Here is a 27,981-nt window from a genome sequence, read left to right as displayed (position 1 = left end):
AATATTTCTTCAGCTGATATAGATCACCCGTATTGAAGCAGTAGTCTTTTTCATTCTATCTAGGTTTCATTCTATCTGTTTTGCCTTTTGGGGTTTGGGCCAACCTCACCTTTTTTGTACAAAAAAATGTAGCTGCTGACTTAATAATTCCACACTCACTTGTCCCAGGATCTAGCGATTCGGCCACCCGAACCCTCGCTTCTCTCCTTCGCCTCTCCTCCCGGGTTGGCATTACAAGTGTGGGCACTCGGCTCGGACAGCTTGCGGCTTCACAGCCAGGTGCGCACTGCACATGCACGAGTTGCAGTGCGCCTTCTAAATGATTGGGCAAACTTCTAGGACCTGTGATGTGTCCCAGAAGATTGCAGGGAGGGAGGAGGAGAGGAGAACTTCAGATCGAGTCGCCTAGATGGCCCGAGCGTAAGTGAAAGCAGGTACCTGACAAAACTAGGTACCCGCAACCCCCCCAACAAAAATGACATGCCAATTGTGGCATAGGAGGAAGGGAGGAATGCGGAACTTCCCCTTTTGGCTGGAGCTCCGCTTTAAAGCAAGCTCACCCATCCATCCATGTCTCTATGCTTTATTTTGTTGAGAAATCACTTTAAAAAATTGACCCCTTAGTAGTTCTAACTGTGGCCATCTTGAGTAGGGGCAGATGATTTGTGTATGGTTTACTTTCTAGAATCCATCTGCCCTTAGCTCAGGCATGAAAGCAAAAGGGTGTGTTTAACTGAGAAAATCCCTCCTACCCTACTCCAGATGAAAGAAAAACAAATGCCCACAAAAACTCCTGGAACGTATTACATTATTTTGGCCTAAAGGCCCGTACACACGTACCGATCGTCGGCATACAAACGTCGGCGGACGAAAGATCTGCCGATTGTACGCTTGTTAGTATGGTGCCTCCGACAGCTGTCTGCGCACATTCTGCGGACAAGAGTCTTTCTTGCAAACATTAAAATTTTTGTATGCCGACACCAGAACGGACGATTGTTCGCCAGTCAGTACAGAATTCTGCCGACAGACCGCAGATTTGCAAGACTGGGCATGCTCAGAAAAGAAAAAACACAGGGAAAGTTAACCATTACATGACATCACTTCTGCAGTCGGCTGTAGTCGGCGGACAAAATTCTTGGGCAGTCTTTGCACTTTTCAACAGACACCGACATCCCGGGGGGGAAAAGACGAACGTTTGTATGCCGATGAACGGTACGTGTGTACGGGGCTTAAGCCATAAAACCTCCTCCAGATGAAAGAAAAAAATGCCCATGAAGACACATGTGCACTGGTCCAAATCATTTGGTGGAGTGGGGGATTATGGTCTGGGGCTGTTTTTCAGGGGTTTGCATGGCCCCATAGTTCCAGTGAAGGGTACTCTTAAAGCAATTGTAAAATCTTGTTTTTAACTTCTTGCCGTCTGCCCGCCACAGATATACTGCGGCAGGCTGGCTCGGCCACGTGAACCACCATACCTGTACGGCAGTTAGGGGGATCGCTCCTGGGGGCACGCGCACCACTAAAGGCACACTCGCACACTCACATCAGGCAGTGGAGAGGCTGATCTACGAGGCCGGCAGCCGCAATTACCACAATTGTAAACAGAGCAGACCGTTGTTCTCTCTGGAATGAACACAGAGCGCCTGTGTTCCTCCTATTTAGGATCACAGGTCCCTGTGTGGATTCCACAAGCCCATCCCCCTCACAGTTAGAAAACACCCCCTAGGCATACACTTAACCCTTTGACCGCCCCTGAGTTAACCCCTTCCCTGCCAATGTCATTAGTACAGTAACAGTGCATATTTTTAGCACTGATTACTGTAGTAATGTCACTGGTCCCCCCCAAAAGTGTCAAAAATGTCAGTTAGGGGTCCGATCTGTCTGCCGCAATGTCGCAGTCCCACTAAAAATCGCAGATCACCGCCATTACTAGTAAAAAAATAAAAAATAAAAATGACATATATTTTTCCCTAATTTGTAGATGCTATAACTTTTGCGCATACCAATCAAAATATGCTTATTGGTATTTTGTTTACCAAAAATATGTAGCAGAATACAAATTTGCCTAAAATGATGAAAACATTTGATTTTTAATTTTTTTTTGGGGGGGGGGTAGAATGTTATATAGCAGAAAGTGAAGAATATTGTTTTTTTTTTTTTTTTTTTTTTTCAGAATTGTCGCTCTTTTTTTGTTTATAGCACAAAAAATAAAAATCACACAGGTGATCAAACACCACCAAAAGAAAGTTCTATTTGTGGGAAAAAAAGAACAACTTTTTTTAGGTTACAGCATCGCAGGACCGCGCAATTGTCCGTTAAAGTAACGCAGTGCCGAACTGCAAAAAATGCCCTGGTCATTAGGGGGCAGAACCTTCGGGGGCTGAAGTAGTTAAAAAAAATAAAAAAATAACAAACATGTTATACTTACCTCTTCTGTGCAGTTGGTTTTGCGCAGAGCAGCCGGGATCCTCCTCCATTTCTTGGGTCCCTCATTCCTGCTCCTGGCCCCTGTGGAACTAAAGGTGTGGGTTATTGAAGCCATGCTAAAGAGTCTCCCCCCAGCCGAGAGGTTTAAACATCTTTGTGCTTGAGAATCTTATTGGATCTATCATCTGGACACCTTGGCCCATGGGGTCTAAACAAAGAAATAGAGGTTAATCCGTTATTATAAATTGTTTTTATAAAATACACCTCCTCACCCTATAGTCAATATCTCCTTTTTCTGCGGAAGCCCAGTACCATTTTGATACTGGGTGCAGTTTGTTTCACTAAGAGTATATATATATATATATATATATATATATATATATATATCTTCATCGCATATACGTATATATTATTGCTCTGAAACAGATGCCCTCTGCTATTTTTAAACAGCTACCCCTCATGTATCCATCAGGGGATTTCCTCTTCATGCTCCCTTTCTCTTTTCCCTCCTTTCTCCCTCCCTTTCTTCCCCCTTGTCACACTTCCCTTTTCTCATTTATTGTTATCCTTTATAAATGTAAATCGGACCTTCATCCATGTATATTACTGTCCTTTGTTTACATGTATGGCGGTCTTCCACACCAATGTCTAAGCCGACTTCTTGTTGCCATGAAAGCGGGTGACGCTGGCGTCGACTTTCGCTATGTTACTTAACCTGCATCCTCCCGTGGTAACCTAGCAACGCCTGATTAAGGAGCACGCATGCTCCGAACGCGAGCACCCTCCTGCTTCCTGCCGAACCTGACGTAGGAACTGCGGAGTCAGGGCCAGGACACCAGGAAGTACTGGAAGCCACCGACACAGTCGGGACCAGTGGCTGTCTTTCCCTCTCCTGCCAGTCTCCATCTTCAGTGGAACAGAAATACCTCTGTATACATGCTGGCTTATCACATCCATATGTGAGTGCATCACTGTCTATGTGCAATAAATGATATGTTTTTAATCTGCACTGAGGTGGCGCTGATCTCTTCTTCCCCCTCCACTTGTTACGCACACAAGACTTTTTATCCTAATGCATAGAATGCATTAAGATAAAAAAACGTCCTGACTTTACAACTCCTTTAAGGTGTCAGCATACTAAGACATTTTGGACAATTTCATGCTCCCAACTTTGTGGGTACAGTTTAGGGTTAGCCCTTCCTGTTCCAAAATGACTGCACCCCAGTGCACAAAGCAAGGTCCATAAAGACACGGATGAGTGAGTTTCGGTGGAGGAACTTGACTGGCCTGCACAGAGTCCTGATCTCAACCCGATAGAACACCTTTGGAATAAATTGGAGCGCAGACTTCTCTTCATCATCCATGCCTGACCTCACAAATGCACTTCTAGAAGAATGGTCAAACATTCCCAAACCTTGTGGACAGCCTTCTCAGAAACTAAGAGTAAAACTGCTATAGGGCAGTCCGCAAGTGGTTAAAAAATAGTTAATGTTGATTGAGAGAGTCTACTTCTGCTTTAAATATGCAGTTGAAATTTTTATATGTTTTATTAAATAATTTGTTGTTAAGACAAAATTTGAGATCACTTACTTCCTGCTTACCTGCTTACTGGACAAAGGGGAGGAAGTTCACTGTCCAATGAGCAGACTGGAGGTAACAGGAAACTCTCTTTACCGAACCACTAAATAAGTGTAGGGATTTGCTGCCCTCTACTGTCTGAATTTGTATATAGATTTTGTTTGTTACTACAGAGTTAATTGTGTATGTAACTTCCTGCCTCTGGGTTGTTGGGTAAAAATCCTGGAAGGAGGAAGTGAAGAGAGAGATAGAGAAAATCTCAGTCACGTGTCCTGTCCCTGCTACTAAATCTTGGGCCAGAAGAGACTATTATGCAAGTATTCTATCCTATGTTGTAATAGTTTAACTTCTTGAGTGTATTTCTGAATCCCTGTGACAGATTATCTCTGTCCTACTGCCATTATCTCACATACACAGTGCCAGATAGCTACGTCTGTGCTACTGTATGTGTTTAGTGGTCACCTTCCAGTATATTAGTTGGTGTGGAGACAGGTGCCTACAGGATTGTTTATATATTTTGTTTCTTTGCTGACTCATATTCTAAAGTTATTTAGGTCAAGCCTGCTGTCTTTCCTGTGAAACTGTTACAATGTAGATGTGTGGTGGATCTGAGGGCTGAGTGGCTAGATTTTCCCACCAATTTTCCACAAATCCACATAAAAAGGGACCCTTCAGTACCCCAATAGAGAGCTGCTGGAATCAGTGAAAAGATGTAGGCTGTTATGCTGGTGGACAGTGCCCCCAGTTGGGGATGCACTCAGGGCTCCCTGCGGGAATTGGAGCCTGAGGATTGTTAACTACCAATCTTGGATTTGCGTATAAGTATCTTTGCCAAATATAGACTATATGGACTCTGTGCTGCCTCAGATGGATTATTTAACAATGATGGGCTCTGCCTCTAATGGACATTAAGGACTCTCTGCTGTTATCCAGGTCTGATTACCCTATGGGCACTAAAGCACCTTTTACAGGAATTAATATGAGAAGCTGCCTGATAAAAACTGTTCCTGCATGTTGCCTTTTTTCAGTAAAGTTACTGGTAATGCCTGGTCTGAAGTTTCTTCTTAAGTGGTGTATTGCATGGTGTATCCAAAGAACAGGGTACTGTATAGAGTAGATGCAGTGCAATTCAGTCCAGCATGTAGTTTGCTGTCTAGTGTAGGCCATGTAGCTGTTGCTAGGGACAGCTACATATATCATAGCTTAATGCAATCAAAAAGCCAGGGAATGGGTGACTTAGTGTAGGGTGACGATTACTCTGGTAGTGAAGGGGTGTTGTGCTTGCCCCCTTCACTATCAGCCGGCTCTCTGCATTTTGGGACTGGACCTGCGACACAGAGTGCCTAGGGACCTAGCCTGGGAGACACAGGAGAGACGTAGAGGGGTCCCTGAGAGAAGAAGTGAGCAAGTAGTTACAAAGTGAGGTTAATTTGCTGTAACTATTGGTAACTGTGGACAAGTCACTGGGAGTGAGGCGACAGGTATTTCTGGGTTGGTGAATGCTAATGCAAGCTCTGTAGTACTGGTTTCTAAATGCTGTGCACCTGGGATTTGCCGTTCTCTAACTGTAGTGGTGTCTAGTGTTCTTAGCATTAACCATATAGTCAGTTAGCTATGATTTAATAGAGTGTTAACTGTGCTCAAGGTGACTTAATTGTAAGTCTCAAGTTATGCCTTAATTCTGATTTTCACATGAAAGCAAACTCCTGCATAGAACCTAGGTGATTAGCAAGTGTAGTTCTAGTGTCCCCACATGGGTACCTAAGCCCCACCCACAAGTGAACCTGTTTATTGAAATATCGTTTATATGCAGCTCCTGTTATTCTAGCAAACTCTGTTTCTATGGGTCTAGGATTCTATAGCTAGTTTTAGTTTAGGGCTCTATAACCGACATAGGCTAGAACCAGGTTAAGCATCTGGGGGCCATTTCTGGATCATTAGCTTAGAGGTTTGATTGCATGTCAGAATAAAAACTATTAGGAAGGAACTAAAGCGCAGAGTAAATAGGCTGTCTCTGAGTTCCAGTACCACAGTTCCAGTGCCACACCACAGTTCCTACTGGTGAAAAGCTCCATTCCAGGCTGATTGGACAACAGTTGGGAGATCTATAACCCTATAACTGCAGATCGTGTCTTCAGGTCTCCGACACAAAAACAGACACTGCATCCTCCTCAGGGGCCCCTGGAGTTTGCTGCAACATTTATCTGGAGATATCGCAAATAATAACTATATATACCTGAGTATATGTGCACAGTGCTACTAGGACTTCTATCAGGCTCTTTGCTGATAGCATCTGTTTGTACATTGGATGTTTGTACTATTATTGATCTCTTCTTATATAAAGCTTGTATTATTTCTATACTGGTATGTATGTACAGTACATGCTTATGGTTAATGTTAAATGCAGGTTGCAGTAGTTCCTCTGCTCCCAATTCCTAGGATTAGATTACTGGTTAATTCCCTAGGAAGGGAATCCCTTGTCCTGTGTGAGGGCACTGCCAGCTTTATCCTTAAACCCACTTTTCCACTTAGCGAAGGTTTTGGTTCTCTTATTAACCTACAGGTTTAACGCAATATCCTATTTGGGCAGGGTCATTTCTTATAACCCCCACTCTCCCAAAGGAGGGCAACATAAGTTTGTTACTTGTCTGGCTGTACAGAGTGGTGTGTACATCACAAGACAACTGAAAAGCATTACACATCATTTTATATCTTATTTTAAATTGCTCATATACGTATTTATTTCAAATGTGCACATAGGTATTTACCCAGAGCTAGGATTTCAAAGCTGGCCATACACAAAATGTTCCTTAGAAATGTTTTGTTTTGAGAACAATTTGATTTTCTAATCGCTTCCAAACCTAGCAATAAGAAAATTCAAAAGAGAAGGGTGGAAATTTTTTCGTGAACAACCAAATTTCTAACAGTGAATGTGGTTTTGATTTAGGAAATTCCATTTATTTCAAAATTGAATGGTAAAAGCAAAAGTTTTTTTAAGTACTTTTGAATGACATTCATTATGTTATCGAATGCACTGATAAGAATTTCCATTAAAGGTTTATTTAAACGTTCATTTGAAATTTTATTGTATGATAAGCTTAGATATCTCTAAAGCCAAGCACAAATAAAGAGGACAGATCTCCCAGCCAGGTTCACAGACAGCAATAAAAAACATGATAGAGGTTCTCATCCTCCCCTACTCCATCCAAAATGAAGTGTCTCCATTACCTTGTCACACCTCATGACCTTCTAATGTCAAATGCCTGACGAAGGGATCCTGTGTGGCTCAGAAACATTGCACCATGTCCTTTGTGATATAATCTTTCTTCAGTAAAGTTTTTGGACGTTACTAAATGATCTGTAATGTGCTGGCGAACAGTTCACATGTTGGTGTATATATTTTTTATATATATGTTCTATGCATCCTAATTTATTTTGTTGTATGTTGCACATACAGCTTATTTATCTTGCTTACGCTTTGTTAGTTCATATATATATATACCGCAATGAGAAAGTTTCCTTTATGCCTACATGATTATGCCCATTTAACACATTTTCCGTCTCCTTTATCAATTTTTCATCTATGTTTCATTTTCTTTTTACTTATTTTATTATTTTTTGATTATTGTTTTATTCACCGCTTCCTATATGTTCAGATGCGTTGTCACCTGCCCGTGTATTTAGAATGGTTTTTATTTCAACATTGCTTTCAACCATGGTTTCATTCTCTTTTGTGTTGGGATTGCCTAACCATGTGAATTCTTGAATGGGGTGTAGCAGTTTTGGCTTCTTTTTCCCTCTTCCTATGTTATGTCTTCCTACTGTAGATCAATTGACTTAATTGGGACATTCAGCTGTGTATAGCCCTATTTAGGTAATGCACATATGGTTGCGATTTTAGTTATGATTAACCACTTAAGCCCCGGAAGATTTTACCCCCTTCCTGACCAGGGCCTATTTTGCGATTCGGCACTGCGTGATTTTAACGGACAATTGCGCGGTCGTGCGACGCTGTACCTAAACGAATTTGGCGTCCTTTTTTTCCCACAAACAGAGCTTTCTTTTGGTGGTATTTGATCACCTGTGCGATTTTTTGATCATGCGCTATAAACAAAAAAAGAGCGTAAATTTTGCAAAAATAACAATATTTTTCAAATTTTTTATATGAAATTCCCCAAAAAAAATGTAAAAATCAAAATTTTTTAACATTTTAGGCCAATTTTTTTATTTTACCATATGTTTGGTAAAAAAAAATTGCAAAAAGCGTACTTTGATTGGTTTGCGCAAAAGTTATTGCGTTTACTAACAAAGAGAAAGATTTTTGTCATTTTTGTTGTTGTTTTTTTAGCGCATAATGGCGGCGATCTGCGATTTTTTTGCGGGACTGCGACATTGGGGCAGACAAATCGGACCCTTGACTGACATTTTTGACACTTTTGGGGTTACCAGTGACATTACTACAGTAATCAGTGCTATATATCTGAACTGTTACTGTAAAAATGACACTGGCAGTGAAGGAGTTAACTGTATTGGAGAGGGAGGGGTTAAGTGTGTCCTAGGGGCGTGCTTCTAACTGTGATTGGCTGTGGCTTGATGTGTTAGAACAGTGATCAACGGTCCTACATAGTAGAACCGTTTGATCATCATTCTGTTTATATTAGCTGCCTGCCTTTCTCCCGCTGTCACGGACGATCGCGAGTGCCCGGCGGACATCAGGTTCGCCGGGCACACGCGCGGGGGGGTCCGTGACCTCCGGCGGCGCGCGCTCGCTCCCAAAACCCTCACAGGCTAGCGATGTAGCCCTACGTTACTACGTTACTATAATTTGGAGGGGGGTCCACAAACTATTGGTCATATACAGTGTAGTAGGTTTGATGGTCAAGTGTCTACATACTTTTTTGCATGTTGTTTATCTGGGTTTTCTTGCAGACTCTCAATAAGTCCTGAACATTTTAAATATGGCATAATCATTCTTTTTCATGGACAAAAGCTGAGGTCTTCAAATGGATTGTGCAGTTTTAGACTCTGTGTAGAGATCTAGCAAATTCAGTTTTTTACCTTTTCTTTATGCTTCATTTGAATCACTTTCCATGTCAAGATACTCATTGCTTTGTATTAATAATCAATATATTGGGGAAGGGAGGTGAAACGGCTCCCCCATCAACACAGTCGAGCAATTTTCTTTACTGCAATCTGTTCTTGCAGGAAAGAAAATGTAATCATCTATGGCTTGCCTTAAGCTGGCCATAGGCGGTTTAAATCTTGGCCGGTTCAGCAGAATTCCAATCATGTATGGGCAGACTGAATGTAGTCAAGTTGATCAATTGATCAACTTGGGTAATACCAGCCTCTTGGATTTTACATGCGATTATTGCTAGTGGCTGTTAGAGCTGCTATCAATAATCGCTGTGATCTCCCGGTGGTAACACCCCCCCCCCCCCGGGAGAACACATTGGCTCTGCCGAAAGGGTTCTCCCATCAACACTGACAGGCCTGTGGTTGCAGGAAAGAAAATCACTCTGTGTATGGCCAGCCTTAGGCCCCATTTACACCTGAGCTTCTGTTTGAAGCTTGTAGCTCTAAAACACTCAACAAGCAAATCCCATTAATTTCAATGGCCCTTGTTCTCAAATGTGCGAAGCAAAACGCCTGACGCTCAGAAAAGTACCAGATTACAAGCGTTTTTGGGCCCCATAGACTTCAATAGAAAAGCCTGACTTGAGCGTTTTATCACGTGTTTTCTGCTCAAACAGCAACTCTCCACCCATAAATTCCTTTCACTCTCCTCATCCAAGCGCTTTCTATTGGCTAAACAAAAACACCTGAAGCTGGAAAACGCTTGTAATACGCGTCTAGAACACTTGTAATGCACTTCTAAAAACACTCAAAAACTCTAAATTAAAAAATTGCAGTAATTCGCTACGCTCAGGTGTGAATACAGCCTTAAGCCTAGTACACACAGGCTGAATGTCAGCGACTTCGGCCAGTTCAATACAAACATAGCCCGTGTGTATGGCAGCCGGTCTGACAGAAGCCGGCCTTTCGGACGAGCATGCTGGAATGCCCTGGTGGGGAAGGGAAGGGAGGGAAGTGGGGGGGGGGGGGACATCCCCTGTTAGAAAATAGTAGCACAGCAGGGGATATTTCTGCACTAACATCGAATTGTTAGTATAGCGGAGCTGTCAGTTTTTCTTCAACCCAGCTGGTTGAACGGAAAAAAAAAAAAAATAGTGGTGTGTACGAGACTTTAGACTGGCTGTATGATGACTAGAGGCAGACCCTTCCAGTTAGCACTCACCTTCAGCAAGTGCACTAATATGATATTTCGCAGTATCAGCAAACAAAAGCAGATAGTAGGAATCCGCAATAAACAAAATTCTTGCACTGCATCTTGCTGGCCTGAAATGGATTCTATTTAATAAAAAAAAAGCCTTGTTTGCATTAACTCAAAATTGGTGGAGTCAAACTGCTCTTGTAAAATATATCCAGGTCTGTTTTTTAAGCACCTTTAACACTTTCTTATTTCTTCACAGAGAGAACGACTTCGAAATATTGAGAGAATCTGCTTCCTCTTGAGAAAGGTGGGTATATACAGGATCATTATTAGAAATCATGAAGCCCTTTACAGCTTACTCAAAGTGCGGAAGCACCTCCCTGCACTTTCAGTTTGTATTTATTTTAGGTCATCATTTTAGGCACTTTTATTTTATACCTTTTTATATAGTTGGTAAGGTTAAATATAGACATGCAGCCATCCACTTCAACCTATATGTATGTCTGTTTGACGCTATGAATTTCCATATCCCTGTAAATTATGATCGCTGAGAAACACATCTAATAATTGTATGAATTTATCTACACTCTACTCTGACACTACTAACTGGAAAGGAGTTCTGCATCTTTACCACTTTAACAGTAGAAACCCATTATGCATTTTAAGATTAAACAGTTTATCGTCCAACTTCATTTTGTGGCCTTATTTCTTCCTTGGTGACCTTAAACAGTTTTCTCCCGAAACTGTAATCATCATTGAAAGATTTGCATGTTGTAATTATACCCACTCTTAAGCTGATCTTCTCCAGGGAGAGTAAGTTTAATTTTGTCTGTATATTAGACAACAAATGCAAAAAAGTCTTGGAAGCATAATGAGCCACTCATATCTCTTTTAGGCAGAGATGTATAAAGTACTAGAGACCCAGACTTGAGTAAAAGTACAAGTGCTCTATCAAAAAAGTGACTTGAGTAGAAGTTAAAGTGCTCTTTAAGCACCACACTTAAGTAGAAGTACTAAAGTATTCATTTTTTGTACTTAAGTATTGCAAGAAGTTTATTTTAAAATTTACTACTCAAGTACTGAAAGTAAAAGTACAAGTATTGTGTTATGTATTTATTAAAGAAAGTAGTCAAAAGGCCAGGGCCCCCCTCCCATTTTAGATCCCCCTTAGAGCAGGCCAGGGTCCCCCTCCCATTATAGATCCCCTTAGAGCAGGCCAGGGTCCCCCTCCCATTACAGATTCCCCTTAGAGTAAGCCAGGGTCCTCCTCCCATTATAGATCCCCCTTAGACAGAGATGTATAGTAACTAAGTAGAACTACTTCACTACTGTACTTAAGTACCGAAAGGCAGTATCTGTACTTTCCTAGAGTAGAATTTTTTTCTCCTACTTCCACTTTTACTTTACTACATTTTTTAAATGATTTCAATACTTCTACTCCAATATTTTTTTTTTTTGTGCTGCATAGTTACTCGTTACTATTATAAAAATTACCACTGCTAGAACAGTAGATGGCAGGTTTCATGAAGCTCAAAATATGTGTATTATCAGCGCATACAAAAATAAATGCTACTGTGTGTATAAATAAAAGCTGCATTTGAAATAATAAAAAACAATATGATGTTCAAACTTTTGACTTCTTTCTTTAATAACTACATAACACAGTACTTGTACTTTTATTTTCAGTACTTGAGTAGCAATTTTTTTTTCAAAACTACTGGTACTTTTACTTTCAGTACTTGAGTAGCAAAAATTTTAAAAAACTACTTGCAATACTTAAGTACAAAAAATGTTGAATACTTTAGTACTTCTACTCAATTCACTTTTTGATTGAGCACTTCCACTTCTACTCAAGTCACTTTTGATCAAGCACTTGTACTTTTACTCAAGTATGGGTTTCGAATACTTTATACAACTCTGCCCTTAGAGCATGCCAGGGCCCCCCTCCCATTATAGATCCCACTTAGAGCAGGCCAGGGTCCCCCTCCCATTATATATCCCGCTTAGAGCTGGCCAGGGTCCCCCTCCCATTATATATCACCTTAGAGCAGGCCAGGGTCCCCCTCTCATTATAGATTCCCCTTAGAGCAGGCCAGTGTCCCCCTCCCATTATAGATTCCCCTTAGAGCAGGCCAGTGTCCCCCCTCCCATTAAAGATTCCCCTTAGAGCAGGCCAGTGTCCCCCTCCCATTATAGATTCCCCTTAGAGCAGGCCAGTGTCCCCCTACCATTATAGATTCCCCTTAGAGCAGGCCAGTGTCCCCCTCCCATTATAGATTCCCCTTAGAGCAGGCCAGTGTCCGCCTCCCATTATAGATTCCCCTTAGACCAGGCCAGGGTCCCCCTCCCATTATAGAGCCCCCTTAGAGCAGGCCAGGGTCCCCCTCCCATTATAGATCCCCCTTACAGTAGGGCAGGCCAGGGCAGGTCCCTCCCCCCATTGAATAGAACCGATCCCCTTAGTGAGTGACTTGACTTCAAGACAGTTCTTACTTCTACTACCTTAGGCTGTCTCGAGTCCTCCAGCCTCTCTCTCCACAGTCTTCAGTAAAGTCCCCCCTGCTGAAAGAAGAATACAGTATATTCCTACCTCCATCCAGTTCTCCCACGCTGGGCGGCCGCGCTGCACAGTGCCCAGAGACAGTCCAGTAGTCTAGACTCTAGTAACTCACAGTCCCTCCCCCAGCCAGGGCCCAGAGAGATCACTCTGCAGGCAGGTGTCTCTCCTCTCTCGCCACCACCACTTCACTTGAGAGCCGAGCGGGAGGCAGGACTCGGGCCGAGCCGAGGGCAGAGGAGGCGAGGCTGAGTCATCACATCGGGTTGGGGATTGGTCGTGACTTGTGAGTCTAAGAGACAGTGAGACTCGAGTAAAAAAAAAGTCAGCGGCAGTGCGGGTTTGGAATGGAATTATTTGTAACATTTTTATAATTGTAACGAGTAACTATGCAGCACATAAAAAAAATATTGGAGTAAAAGTATTAAACTCTTTGAAAATATGTACTTAAGTAAAAGTGGAAGTAGGAGAAAAAAAAATTATACTCTAGTAAAGTACAGATACCACCTTTTAGTACTTAAGTACAGTAGTGAAGTAGTTCTACTTCGTTACTATACATCTCTGCTTTTAGGTACATATTAAAGCGGAGCTCCAGTCATTTTTTTTTGTTTAAAAAAAGTCAACCGCTACAAAAAGTGTAGCTGCTGACTTTTAAAAAAAAAACACTCACCTGTCCCACAATCCAGCGGGGTACTCACCCCAGTCGCGTTTCCCCCGTGAATCCTTTGGTGGCACTGGCATCTTTACTATGGGCACCCGGCTGTGACAGCTTGCAGCTTCACAGCCGAATTCCCACTGCGCATGTGCGAGTGGCGCTGTACTCTGACTGGTCCCAAAGTCTTCTAGGACCTCTCATGTGTCCAAGAAGACTTCGGGAAGGAGAACTTCAGATTCCCATCGCCTAAAATGTCCCCCCCCCTCCTTCCCAAAAGCTCAGTTTTACAAGCAGGAGCTGGGGAGGAGGCCTCAAAGCGGAAGTTCAACTTTTAGGTGGAACTCCGCTTTAATGAACCTTCAACTGCTCTAGAGCATATTTCAATGTTTTATTGTGGAGGGCGCATTCTTCAAAAATCCTGCTTGCTGCATTTTTGGTGCATGTCCTATAGTGATGGATGTCACCACATGTAAAAAGCATCTGAAACGCACTGTACATATGTTATCTATGCCTTGAAGCGGTGTAAAATATACCCCAATCCTAGGAGAATGCACATAGAAAAAAATTGCAAAATGTATTAAAGGGTCAGCCCACCCAAAATAGATAAATCAGAGTTTGTAAGATATATTTTGGTGAGCTAGGCAGGGCTTTTTTTTTAGCGGAGAATGCAGTTCCGGCACCCCTAGCACTGAATGTATGTAATGGCAAGGGGTGTACTATAGGATCTATTGATGATGGCTGCTAGGGGATCTATTGTCACTTGAGGGTATCTATTTTTTGCCAGAGGGGGAGGTCTATTGTTGCTGGTTGGGGCACTATTGTTGCTGGAGGTGGGTATTTTGTTGCTGGGGGTCAGTTGATGCTGGGAAGGATCTACTGTTGAGGGGAGGGGTCTATTGTTGCTGGTTGCTGAAGAGTATATTGATGCTAGCTGCAGGGGGGATCTGTTTTTGCTGCCTTGGGTCTATTATTGATGGGAGTATTTTGTTGCAGGTGGTCCATTGTTGCTGGGGGAATCGGTATTTGATGGGGTGGTCTTTTGTTGCTGGCTGCAGGGGATCTATTTTACTGCTTTTCTTGTTATTATTAACAAGTGCCATACAACAAGTGCACTAAATACCACAAATGCTACTTGGTTCTATATTCTCAAAAAGAGGCAGTACTGGGGAGGTGGGTAGGTCGTGGAACCAAGGAATGATGCTCAGAGGTTAGTAGGGTGGAGACAAGGGGAGTTCCTGCACCTATCCTCTGAGAAAAAAAGCCCTAGCGCTATGTATATATGAATTCCCAGGTCTGCCTCCATGCCATGGCCATTTAAAGTGCCCACTTACCCTTCTGGATATTTATTACAGTTTATATTACAAAGAATGCAGCAAGAGTTGGAACGGTTCTAGGAAAGACCGGGACAAAGCCAGAAACAATCATAAGAAAACCCTGAAAATGGGAGTTCCTAAAAGCTATAGCAAGCAGTTGGCAACATTGCTGCTTCAGTCAGCTAGCCCTTTAACTTTAGTCCACCCTAGTTGTACGGAATGCTTGTCCAAATGACAACATTCCACATGTTGCAGAGAGACTGTAAAGTGAGGTTCACATGCCAACATGTAATCATTGTCCTGGATACTCTGCACATAACTGTAATGGTTTGCTGCTATCTCTTGGTGCTGTCTACAAAGGCTGCCCCTTTTTTAAGAACAGGGAGGAAGAGAGTGGTAAATAAATAAGTCCAGTTTAAAACCTATCCTAAAGGCTTCCTGCAATGTCACCCCCTACATCAGGGCTTCAAATCATCATGAAGTGATTCATTCAGTTTGCAGGAGCATACAGGATAAGCTCATCCTGTAAACTCTTGTCAAATTAAAATAACTTTTATGTACTCATTTTATATCCTTAGTCCAGATTTGATTCCCTTTGATAATTTAAAGTCACTTAGAACCACTAAAAACACATTGCATGATTATTGGATTTTGTGGACACAAAATTATATTCAAGACTTGATTGCCTGTTTGGTGCTCTTTACTTACTACTTCCCATACTCCTGAGTTAGGAGCCAATCATGAACTCTTCTGTGCCGAGAGTTGTCTTATTCTTATCTTTGAATCTGAAGATATGGATATAACCTTCATAAGCAGTTAACTAACTCCTTAGGGTCCAGCTTGTTTAGCAGATTTGGACCATCATGAAATTACCCCAAATGATAGGTACGCTGTTTGCTTATGGTGTATGTTAGAGAGAGAGAATATGATACAAATAATCACCTATATTACTTCCTAATATTACATTTTCATCATTGATCCCCATTAAATGATGGTATTTTGACCACATGCACTTAGGTTGAGCATAGGTGAAAGGTGGGGCAGTGACTACGTAATACAGAAATCATTTCAGTCCTTGTGGTCACCCTCTCTGTGCCAAAGCACTCATATGACCAGGTGGCACTGAGAGGACAAAACTCTGTACAGGAAAAGAAAGGGTTTCAAGCAGCCAGTTGTTTTCAATAGCTTTTTCAAAAAAAAGTTTTGTTTTCTTTTTCACGTGGAGTGCCCCTTTTCAATGTTTTACATAAGCGTAATAAAACAGTAGAAATAGATTTTATTGCGCTCATCAATTACATCCGCGAAGTACAAAGTGTCCTCGGAGAGCTGCTGTATTTAAAAAGCCACGAGGACCCAAAGCAATCTTGCATATTCGATCACTCATAACAATAGGGCACAGTAGGAGAGCCGCACGCAGGGCTTCCAGCTGAGGTTTCCGCCACAGAAACAATGGCTGGAAATTATCCCAGAAAACCCGATTTCCTCCTTGTTACTGTAATGAGAACCCAGGCAAATTTAGAAAACGCTGAGTACTGCCTGTGCCACAGCTATATTTCAATTTTAAGTAGACGGTGTGTTCAGATTCATGCAAAAAAGAAAAGCTTTTAGGTTTTAAAGGGCACCTGAGTGTTAGTAGCAAACACACTGGGGCTCATTTATCAAAGCAAATGAACAAGAACAGGTACAACTTACTATAGTACACTTGCATTACAGGCTCACATATGCGCACAGATGTTTGCTCATATACCGTAGTGATTGCAATCCATTAACTTATCCAGCTGATTGCATACTATATCTGATGTACGGGGTGCAGTCCTAGCTTACAGTGTACACTGAACTTCCAAAAAATGCTGCACTCGTGCCTCCTATTCTTATAAACCAAGGGTCTCCAAATTTTATAAACAATTATCATGTTAGAGCTCACATTGTAGAGGGTGTGTTTGCTTCATCCCGAATATAGTTTATGAAAAAGAAAGAAAAAGTTCCTCTATGCTAACAGGACTATATGGGGCAATTTGCAAATCTATAAAAATATAGTAATTATCCAAAGCAAATATTTTTCAAATTCCTTAAAACATATCAATATTTAATTTTGACATAAAGTAAAAAACCTTCCTTTAAGTGAAAACAGTACAAAATCATCTAAAATTCCCTCTAGGGGACAGATATAGCCATATTACAGAAGTTCAAAATCTTTGGGAGCAGGTGGTAATTTCCAGCTGTATCTGGATTTTTAGCATCCTACTTGCACATCAGGTACAAAGAGTTGCTGCTCCAAGCTGGAACATCCAACGCGTTTCGAAAACATTGAATTAATTTTCTTCATCAGGGATTGTTTACCACTCTGTAATAAATGACCAACAATAGGCTACAATTCCTTCATTTCAATATAAAATATATAGTGTACAGTAAACGCCTATGTATGCACAACAGTTCAGTCCTTTGCACCTTTGACATACCAGCAGCCTTCCAGCAGAGAATCTGTCCTTCCGCACTATAGTAAGTTGTACAAGAGCCTTATCTGGTCCCTAAAGACTCCCGGTGCCTACACTCTCAGACTGGGTTCATCTCTATTCAAGAAAGAAGATATATTTAAAATATAATTCCTCCATGTTGGCCACAACTACAGGTAAGAATAAGTATCAAAACAACAATTGGGGCATATCAAAGAATGCCATCTAGGGGATATATCTGGTGAGAGGGATATATTGTGTATACAACCCCCTTTCCCAAATTGAACTAGTTATTCTCTCATAATACTTACAGAGCAACGATTGCTTGTTGTTTAGCAAGGTGTTATTAGGATGTCGCAGACCAGAACATAAGGAGTGATTACAGCCGCCTCTCTAAATTAGCCCTAAAACAGGGAGAAAGTAACTTCTATCATATCATGCCTTGATGTCATCCATAATAGTTATACAAACCCAATTCCAAAAAAGTTGGGACACTGTACAAATTGTGAGTAAAAAAGGAATGGACTAATTTACAAATCTCATAAACTTATATTTTATTCACAATATAATATAGATAACATATCAAATGTTGAAAGTGAGACATTTTGAAATGTCATGCCAAATATTGGCTCATTTTGGATTTCATGAGAGCTACACATTCCAAAAAAGTCAGGACAGGTAGCAATAAGAAGCCGGAAAAGTTAAATGTACATATAAGGAACAGCTGGAGGACCAATTGCAACTTATTAGGTCAATTTGCAACATGATTGGGTATAAAAAGAGCCTCTCAGAGTGGCAGTGTCTCTCAGAAGTCAAGATCGGCAGAGGATCACCAATTCCCCCAATGCTGTGGCGAAAAATAGTGGAGGAATATCAGAAAGGAGTTTCTCAGAGAAAAATTGCAAAGAGTTTGAAGTTATCATTATCTACAGTGCATAATATCATCCAAAGTTTCAAAGAATCTGGAACAATCTCTGTGCGTAAGGGTCAATGCCGGAAAACCATACTGGATGGCGGTGATCTTCGGGCCCTTAGACAGCACTGCATCAATACAGTAATGCTACTGTAATAGAAATCACAACATGGGCTCAGGAATACTTCCAGAAAACATTGTCAGGGAACACAATCCACCGTGCCATTCGCCGTTGCCGGCTAAAACTCTATAAGCCAAAATAGAAGTCATATCTAAACATGATCCAGAAGTGCAGGCGTTTTCTCTGGGCCAAGGCTCATTAAAAATGGACTGTGGCAAAGTGGAAAACTGTTCTGTGGTCAGACGAATCAAAATTTGAAGTTCTTTTTAGAAAACTGGGACGCCATGTCATCCAGACTTAAGAGGACAAGAACAACCCAAGTTGTTATCAGCGCTCAGTTCAGAAGCCTGCATCTCTGATGGTATGGGATTGCATGAGTGCATGTGACATGGGCAGCTTACACATCTGGAAAGGCACAATCAATACTGAAAGGTATATCCAAGTTCTAGAACAACATATGCTCCCATCCAGACTTTCAGAGAAGACCTTGCATTTTCCAACATGACAATGCCAGACCATATACTGCATCAATTACAACATCATGGCTGCGTAGAAGAAGGTCCTTGCTACTGAAATGGCCAGCCTGCAGTCCAGATCTTTCACCCATAGAAAACATTTGGTGCATCATTAAGAAGAAGATGCGACAAAGAAGACCCAAGACAGTTGAGCAACTAGAAGCCTGTATTAGACAAGAATGGGACAACATTCCTATTCCTAAACTTGAGCAACTTGTCTCCTCAGTCCCTAGACGTTTGCAGACTGTTATATAAAGAAGAGGGGATGCCACACAGTGTTAAACATGGCCTTGTCCCAACTTTTTTGAGATGTGTTGATGCCATGAAATTTAAAATAAACGTATTTTTCCCTTAAAATGATATTTTCTCAGTTTAAACATTTGATATGTCATCTATGTTGTATTCTGAATAAAATATTGAAATTTGAAACTTCCACATTGCATTCTGTTTTTATTCACAATTTGTACAGTGTCCCAACTTTTTTGGAATCGGGTTTGTAAGATAAAATGGGAATCCCATCAATCTTCTATTCATTCAAGAAGTGAGGGGCCCAATAGTGTATAGATCCCCATTCTACTTACAAAGAAAATGGAATCGTTTCACTTTTCTTAAAGAAGTACTTTCCAAATACTGGGGTAACAACCCCCCTTCCTTCCTCAGCTGTCTTCCCCGTGAGAGGCAGATGACAAATCTAAAAAATCCTAGTGTCTTACTTATTGCACCGTATATGTGCGGCGCCTTGTCGGGCATGCCTACGTCACCACTGGGCCATGCGTCTTCATACGAGGTACACAGCTCCGTACGGCGATGCCCACTCCCCCGGTGTGCATGTGCCACCCACTCGGTTCTTCCCCCCTTGGATGTCTAACTGGCTCCACACAGGGGAGGCCAGGGGCTGCCCGCACCCAAAAGACAGCCGTCAACACAGAAAATTACACCGCCATCGTCCTGAATTTGTCTGGACTACAGGGAAACAAGAGGTAGCACTGTTTCCTCTAGCGGCATGATACGCCCCAGCATACAAAAGTTACTGGGGCTTTTCTGTGCCGGGTACAAACTGTGGCGGACCTCCAGATCCCACCATTCAAGCTGCCATAGCATGTCAATAAGTGCAAATCAAGACAGCACTGCACATTATACATTCTTACAGCACTTCAAAATCGCTTACTATTTCGCTGTGCCCCATATCCTTCCATACCCTTTTATAAGAAAGAGATATATACAGGTATCATGGCCCAGCGATTACAAATCATCAATTTCCAAACAATAAATAAACAAATAAACATTCAGCAGGATAACTAATTCAAATCCTCCCAGGAAGGGAGTGGGTTAAGCCCTTTATTCACTTCCACCTACAACCCTCTCTAAGAACCCTCTCAGTATGCTTCGTCCCTAATCTGTTTTGCCTGAAGAAAAACCCTCCAAGAACAGTCTATAACTTTTAGCTTCATTTAGTCCCCGGGAGCAGCGTCCTATTCCAGTCTCCCCTCCCATGGAATATGTAGTCTGTCCAAGGCCATAAAGGCAACCCAGGGCATCCTATATTTGTGTCGTGACAATGTGTCTTGGCCATGTGTCTTCCCAATGGCAAATACAGATTGACAATTCTCATGCTATGCATATGCTGTTTACCCGTTTTACGAGTTCCTGTCTTGTTTTATCTACATAGAACGAACCGCATTTGCACCGCATTAGATACACAATGCCTTTGGTTTTGTAATTGACAAAATGTTTCACTGTAAATTTTCCCCCAATAGGTAATATCGTGTCTTTACACTTTTGAATAACCGGACACTGGGCAAATCCCCCACATGAGAAAGTCCCAAAATCCCAACAAGGATCCCTTCTCTGTTCTCCCTTATACAGTATTTACTCTGAACCAGGGTTTCTTTAATTAAACTTGCTTTTCTATAGGAAATAGATGAAAGTTGTGTCACAAAGCTACTTAGCATCATATCATCCGTCAAAATCGACCAATGTTTTTTTAGGATCTTTTGGATCCCATCATGTTCATTAGAAAATCCTTATATTACCCTAGTTGGATTATCCCATTTATCCATCTTTCCCCTTTTCTCTTTTCCTTTGTTTTTAAATAAAAGGTCCTGCCTTTCTAAGCCCTTAACATGGTTAAAGACCTTTTTTAGACAGGTTTTAGTATATTCTCTTTCCAACAGTCTCTTTGTAAGTTCATCTGCTTCACTTTGAAAATCCTCCTTACATGTGCAGTTCCGTTTGATCCGCAAAAATTCACCAAAGGGGATGGATCTTTTTAGAGGCTCTGGGTGAAAATTTTCCACTGGCAATAATGTATTGCCAGCTGTTTCTTTTGTATAAAGCTTACTACTTAAACGTCCTGTCATCCTAGCATATACCTATATCAAGAAAATCCACTCGTGCCGGTCATACGTCATAGTGAGAAAAAGGTTAATATCATTTTGGTTGGATTTTTGAAAACATTCTTTTAACAATTTTTCGGGTCCACCCCATACAAATAGAATATCATCTATGTACCTTTGCCAGAATAAAATATGGCAAGTGTACATAGACAAATCCTCCCTGGTCAAGAAGTTTTGCTCCCACACCCACAGGTATACATTTGGCGTAGGACGGGGCACAACAGGTCCCCATCGCTACGCCAAGTACCTGAGAAATAGTGGGAGCCCTGGAAAGAGAAAACATTATGAAAAAGGATGTATTCTAACATCTGCAGAATGAATTATTTGAACTTCCATACATGCATACTTCGTTGGTATAACACCTGTCTGACAGCTGCAAGTCATTTCTCATGTGGTATACAGTCATACTCCACATCCACTGTAACCAAATATGCAGTTTCTGTAATCTTCACATTGTCTATTAGTCGCAAAAGGTGTATAGTATCCTTCGTGTAGGATGCCAGACTCAGATGCCAGATAACTTTTGCGCAAACCAATCAATATACACTTATTGGGATTTTTTATTTACCAAAAATATGTAGCAGAATACATATTAGATTATTTTTTATTTTATTTTTTTATTGGGAATGTTTTATAGCAGAAAGAAAAAAATATTGATTTTTTTTTTAGAATTGGCGCTCTTTTTTTGTTTATAGTGCAAAAAAAGAAAAAAACGCAGAGGCGATCAAATACCACCAAAAGAAAGCTGTATTTGTGGGAAAAAAATGGACAGCAATTTTATTTGGGTACAGCGTCGCACGACTGTCAGTCAAAGTAACGTAGTGTCGTATTGCAAAAAATGACCTGGTCATTAAGGGAGTAAAACCTTCCGGTCCGAGACTGGTTAAGGTAGTTGTGGGTGCTTTCTAAGGGTACAATTGTCTTTAAAATGGCTGCTGAGAGTTACAAAAGCTCTTTAAACTAAACTAGACCCATTTCGGTGCAAAAAAAAAGGCACCTAATTATCCATAGTATTTTCCATTACATAATAGATGGCAAATAAAAGTAAAAATAAATATGTAAAGCAACAGTATACAAACAACTATTTGAATTCAAAGGACACTAGGGATCCCTTCATGAATGTTTTCATCCATTATTCACACAACTTTCATCTAGAACTCACACATTTTTTTTTATAACTGGATTAAATAAAACAAAAACCCTGAACTCTCTGAAATGAAGAAACCAGTTGAGAGCAGATCACTTTTCTTTCAAGCAAATTTTGCCTAAGCAGCTCAATGAGTGTGAAAATCACAAATAAATGTGGAGCAACACTATGTTACCAGTGGTGACAGAGTGTGTGTGTAGAGTGCAACCACACTCACAATAAATAAAACACATATAAAGCATTCCAAACCCTCCACCTTGGATCCAACAGTTGGATCTCAGGTGGAGAGCAAAATTAGAGAACTTGCTGATTTCCATATTGGTGAAATCTTGCCAACAGCAAAATCAGTTTTTTTTCACCAAAGTCAATCCACTCATCCAAAAATGTAATTTGAATAAAAAAAAATAAAAAAGAAAGAAAGAAGAATGTGCCGCTCTCCGCTCTAATTCATACCAAAGGTGTTCTATTGGGTTGAGGTCAGGCCTCTGTGTAGGCCAGTCAAGTTCCTCCACCCCACACTCACTCATCCATGTTCTTATGGATTTTGCTTTGTGCACTGGTACGCGGTCATGTTGGAACAGGAAGGGGCCATCCCTAAAATGTTCCCACAAATTTGGAAGCATGAAATTGTCCAAAATGTCTTGGTATGCCAATGCCTTAAGAGTTCCCTTCACTGGAACTAACAACCCCACACTATAATCCACCTTCAACCAAATGATTTGGACCAGTGCACAGAGCAAGGTCCATAAAGACATAAATGAGCAGGTTTGGGGTGGAGGAAATTGACCGGCCTGCACAGAGTCCTGATCTCAACCCAATAGAACATCTTTGGGATGAATTAGGGTGAAGACTGCGAGTCAGGCCTTATCGTCCAACATAAGTGCCTGACCTCACAAATGCGCTTCTGGAAGAATTGTCAAACTTTCCCATAGACACACTCCTAAACCTTCTTCCCAGAAGAGTTGAAGCTTTTATAGCTGCAAAGGGTGGGCCAACTCAATATTGAACCCTACGGACTAAGAGTGGAATTCCATTACAGTTCAAGTGCATGTAAAGGCAGGCGGTACAATACTTTTGACAATATACAGTAGTGTAAATGAATGGCAATCTAACTTCACTCTGGGTTTCACTAGCTGCACTATTATTCAGGGGCAGTGAATGAAAAAGTGCTAAAGTCATGTTAAGTTACCTGGTAGAGATGTCCTGTGGTGTGGCCCAGAAAATACCCGGGCTACGCAGCTCATGTGGCTTAAAGTGGCCACCAGCCAGGGCTACAATAATATACTGACAGATGTTTTAACTCTTGATTTGAGTAACTGTTTTGCTGAAGTTTTTGTCCCCAGTGGAGTGACTTTCCATAATTATTCTCCATAATAGGGGCAGTGGAAGCCCTTTAAAATGGGCAGAGCAGGTGTGCAGATCTGGGAACTCAGATCCACCAATAGAGTCCCTGAGAGTCGGAAGAAGCTGTCAGGGGTTTCAGTTCCTCTGCATTTACCAGACACTGAAATATCAGTTTTTGGCAGACTGATTGTTTAACGGGACCTGTTAGAAGGGCCCATTCACACCAGTGGGCATGCACTATGATATACATAAGGCATGTGCTGGTGTGCTTTGTGAATTCACACTGTGATGCATTGTTGCACTGCATCACAGTGCTTGCCTTTTTTTATTTTTTTAACTCTATTTACAACATAAATAACACCTGTAACATGGGGGACTATTAGCTCTAGTGGTAGGTACGTTTTCAAGTGCTTCACGGTAGTTATGAACTATATTTTAAGGAGCTGGTAGCCCATTTTTATTAAAAGGCAAATAAAAAGTCAGTAACATATAGGTTTCCCATGCAGGGGTTCTTCTCCCGGTAAATAAACAAACAGAAAATGCTAGCCCACCTGTCTCTTTATGCTGGTCACCCTGACTATAGGTGCTTCTGTGCAGACTGCTTTACTCTAGTGTCTACAGCTCCGCTCTGGCCTTAGTCCTCAGGCCGCTTACTCCCTCTTGTAGATACACACACTCTGGCTGCCACCTGCAGCCTCTGACTCCTGGAGAAGATTGGAGTCCTCTTGACTCCCATGCACAGACCTCCTGTCTGTTGGGTGGATCAGTCTCCAACTGGGAGCCATGAGATATTCCTAAACATCCATTATAAGGGCTGTGTGCACCTGAGCACACACCCTGCTGGTCGTTCCCAAAACCTGAACAGAGGGTTGGAGATTCTGTCCCACCCAAGACACCCTTGTGTCTTGGAATCTCCCAACTACAGAGCCCCATCCAGGTATACCAAAACCTGGAGAAAGCTGCAAAAGCAGTTTTCTCCACTCCACATCTACACCCTGTAATCCTGCACTGAGCCAATGTGCACACCCTGTGTCCTTTAATCAACTGTTTTCACCGTGACAGCGTCTCATCCTTAGGGTTGCCACCTCATCTCTTTAATCCAGGACATATAATAAGTACACAGGTTCGGAGGCCGATATAATGCACTTAAGGCACTGAGTGAGTTTAATTACCACCTTAATCAGTCACAGAACCTGTGTAATTAATATGTGTCCTGGTTTAAAGGGATGAGGTGGTAACCCTACTCATCCTGTCATGTACACAGCATGTTGTAGCGCATTGCCACACGTTTTAGCATGATGTGTTGTGATAAAATGTATGCCTGAATCATTTTATTGCAATACACACCAATTTAGCGCATTGTAGTGAACGGGCCTATACAAAGCAAGGCTTTGTTGGGAGTGCATTGGGCAACACAGTGGTGTGAACGCACCTTTAGAATAGCCATATGGCAGTGGCCATTGCTACTATTTTTTAATGGTCTAGGGCTGCCATTTTAAATGGGTTCATGATCAGAGCCATACATGCAACTATAAGTCACTGACCCAGAAACTTACAGATAAGCAGCCCTGACTTCACTGGTTGCCTACTTGCTCCAGAGCAGAGACCTGTTCCCTGTATAACTAAGATTGCTGCTAAGCCTGTTGTAGTGACAGGGTCATTTACATGTTGCTGTCTCTTCCCTGTGCGTAGCGAATTACCTTCTGCACACACCTGCTCTTCCTTCACAGTGCATTAAATATTAATGTTTTGTCAAATGCACTCACGCGTTTTGTGGGCAGCTTGTGAAAGACGCTTTCCATTCCGGCACTTCGACAAATATATTTTCATGAATAAAACATGCACCACCAACTAGGCAGAATTAATTATACTGTGTGCTTGTAATGGGATATTAACATAACGCCTCGTGTTAACTGGATAATTGTGTTACAGTCGTGATGAGCCATAAATGCTGTATTTAAAAGTGGGATCGCAGCCAAACGTTACCTGGCTTGAAATACTGTCAGGCATGCTCCATGAAAATGCAGTAACCAATTAGCATTCGTGTTTCCCGCACAAAATTGAGAAAGTGATGTTCTGTTTGTTTTTTAGAGTGGTAGTGGTCAAATCACTTTACACAAGGGGATTCAAGTGTGGTCCCTGAAATTACCAAAGGGCCTCACATTATAATACACTATATCGTCAAAGGCATTGGGACGCCTGCCTTTACACGCACATGAACTTTAATGGCATCCCAGTCTTAGTCTTAGGGCTCAATATAGAGTTGACCCACCCTTTGCAGCTATAACAGTTTCAACTCTTCTGAGAAGGCTGTCCACAAGGTTTAGGACTGTGTCTATGGGAATGTTTCACCATTCTTCCAGAAGCGCATTTGTGAGGTCAGGCACTGATGTTGGATGAGAAGACCTGGCTCGCAGTCTGCGCTCTAATTCATCCCAAAGGTGTTCTATCGAGTTGAGGTCAGGACTCTGTGCGGGCCAGTCAAGTTCCTCCACCCCAAACTCCCTCATCAATGTCTTTGTGGACCTTGCTTTGTGCACTGGTCCAAATCATTTGGTGGAGGGGGGATTATGGTGTGGGGTTGGCCTTGGTTTCTTAGTTCCAGTGAAGGAAACTCTTAAAGCGTTTTCTCTCGCATTGAGGTCTGGACTCTGTGCAGGCCAGTCAAGTTCCTCCTCCCCAAACTCACTCACCCATGTCTTTATGGACCTTGCTTTGTGCACTGGTGCGCAGTCATGTTGGAACAGGAAGGGGCCATCCCCAAACTGTTTCCACAAAGTTGGGAGCCAATAATTTTGACAATATAGTGTATTCAGTGAATGTGATTCTACAGAAAGCTGTCAGAGACTGCAGACGTGCTGTAGGAAGGCTAGGAGAAATGGACACGCTCTACCTTCATCCTCAGACACCCCTAGGAGAGCTAGTTGTATTCTTAACAGCCAGTGGCCATGTGCTCTTTCTAGCCTGAGAAATCCCTTCTCTGATTGTCTGGCAGCAGCACACCTCCATAGGCAGCATCTCGATTACTAGGCAGTGGTCAGCTCAAGCCACCCTGCCTACTCACTCATGATTATCTGTGGCGGTTTGGAGCTTTATTTGAGCATCAGAAGCCCAGAGCTCTGGCCTTGTTATAGTGTTTGCTTCTTAGCTCCAGACACATGTCCCTGTTGCATTGCCGTATCCAAAGCAACACTCGGGAGCGTGCCCGCATGGGTGCCACTTTAGCACATAGCTTGCTAAAGGGGCACTTGGAGGAGATGAGTAAGTAAGTAAACCATTTTTTTAGGGAGAAAAAATTACCTTTACAATGACTTTAAAGTGATACTAAAGCCTCATTTTGTTTGTTTAAAAACAACAAACATGTTATACTTACCACCTCTGTGCAGTTGGTTTTGCACAGAGCAGCCCAGATCCTCCTCTTCTCTGGTCCCTCTTCGGAGCGCCTGGCCCCTCCCTCCTGCTGAGTGGCCTCACAGCAACAGCTTGCTATGGGGGCGCCGGAGCTGAGCCACAGCTCCACGTGTCCTCGCACCCTCTCTCTCCTCATTGGCTCAGTGACTTTGATTGACAGCAGCGGGAGCCAATGGCGCCTGCTGCTGTCTCAGCCAATGAGGAGGGAGAGTCTTGGACAGCAGAGTGTCTCGTGAAACATCGCTGGACCGAGAGGGGGCTCAGGTAAGTATTAGGGGGGCTGAGGGGGGCTGCTGCACACAGAAGGTTTTTTTATCTTAATGCATATAATGCATTAAGATATAAAAAACCTTTTGCCTTTAAAAAAACTTTAAGGGAAAGGCAGCTGCTAAAGGTGAAGCCATTATGTCATCACACTATTTTCACAGAGTAGGACACAAACTGGTTCTCTTTCAAGGAGTTGTTGGAGACAGGGGACATGCTTCAAGAGACAGTCATAGACTGGAAACATATTACAAGAACACTGTAATGACAGCCCCTTCATAAATCAATACAGCCTCCTTAAATATATCTTATATTTCTCTCAGCAAATCCTTTCTAAAAAATATAAAAGCTAAAAAGCAATAGACAGAAATGATGGCAGAAAATAAAGTAAGATTTTAAAAAAGAAACCAAAGTATTTAACTACTAAAACCTAGCCTAAAGTATATTTGTCTTTTGCTGGCTTGAGTAAGCAGATAGGAAAGCCAAACAGATGTCCTTTGATGACACCCTGGAAGGTGGGGCGAAACGCATTGACGTATTTCCGGTTACGCTGAACCATTGACGTCACTTCCTATGTTCTGTGGAACGCACGTTAGATGGTGTTCCCGGAAGA

At 41.9% G+C, this 27,981-nt stretch overlaps 1 protein-coding gene across 1 annotated transcript in view; it reads left to right on the top strand.

Annotated features, from left to right (window-relative positions):
* The window catches only part of CNIH3 (cornichon family AMPA receptor auxiliary protein 3), a 229,189-nt gene that overhangs the window by 140,744 nt on the left and 60,464 nt on the right, over positions 1-27,981 (top strand). Inside the window, exon 3 of the mRNA XM_082252324.1 lies at positions 10,539-10,586. Coding sequence (XP_082108450.1) covers positions 10,539-10,586 — 48 coding nt within the window. The remainder of the gene's footprint in view (positions 1-10,538; positions 10,587-27,981) is intronic.

This window comes from Pelophylax lessonae, assembly GCF_965119305.1.
Source record: "Pelophylax lessonae genome assembly, chromosome: 3".
NCBI classification, from domain to species: Eukaryota; Metazoa; Chordata; class Amphibia; order Anura; family Ranidae; genus Pelophylax; species Pelophylax lessonae.
Note: the sequence above shows the minus strand (reverse complement) of the source record. Positions and strands in the feature narration are given on the sequence as shown.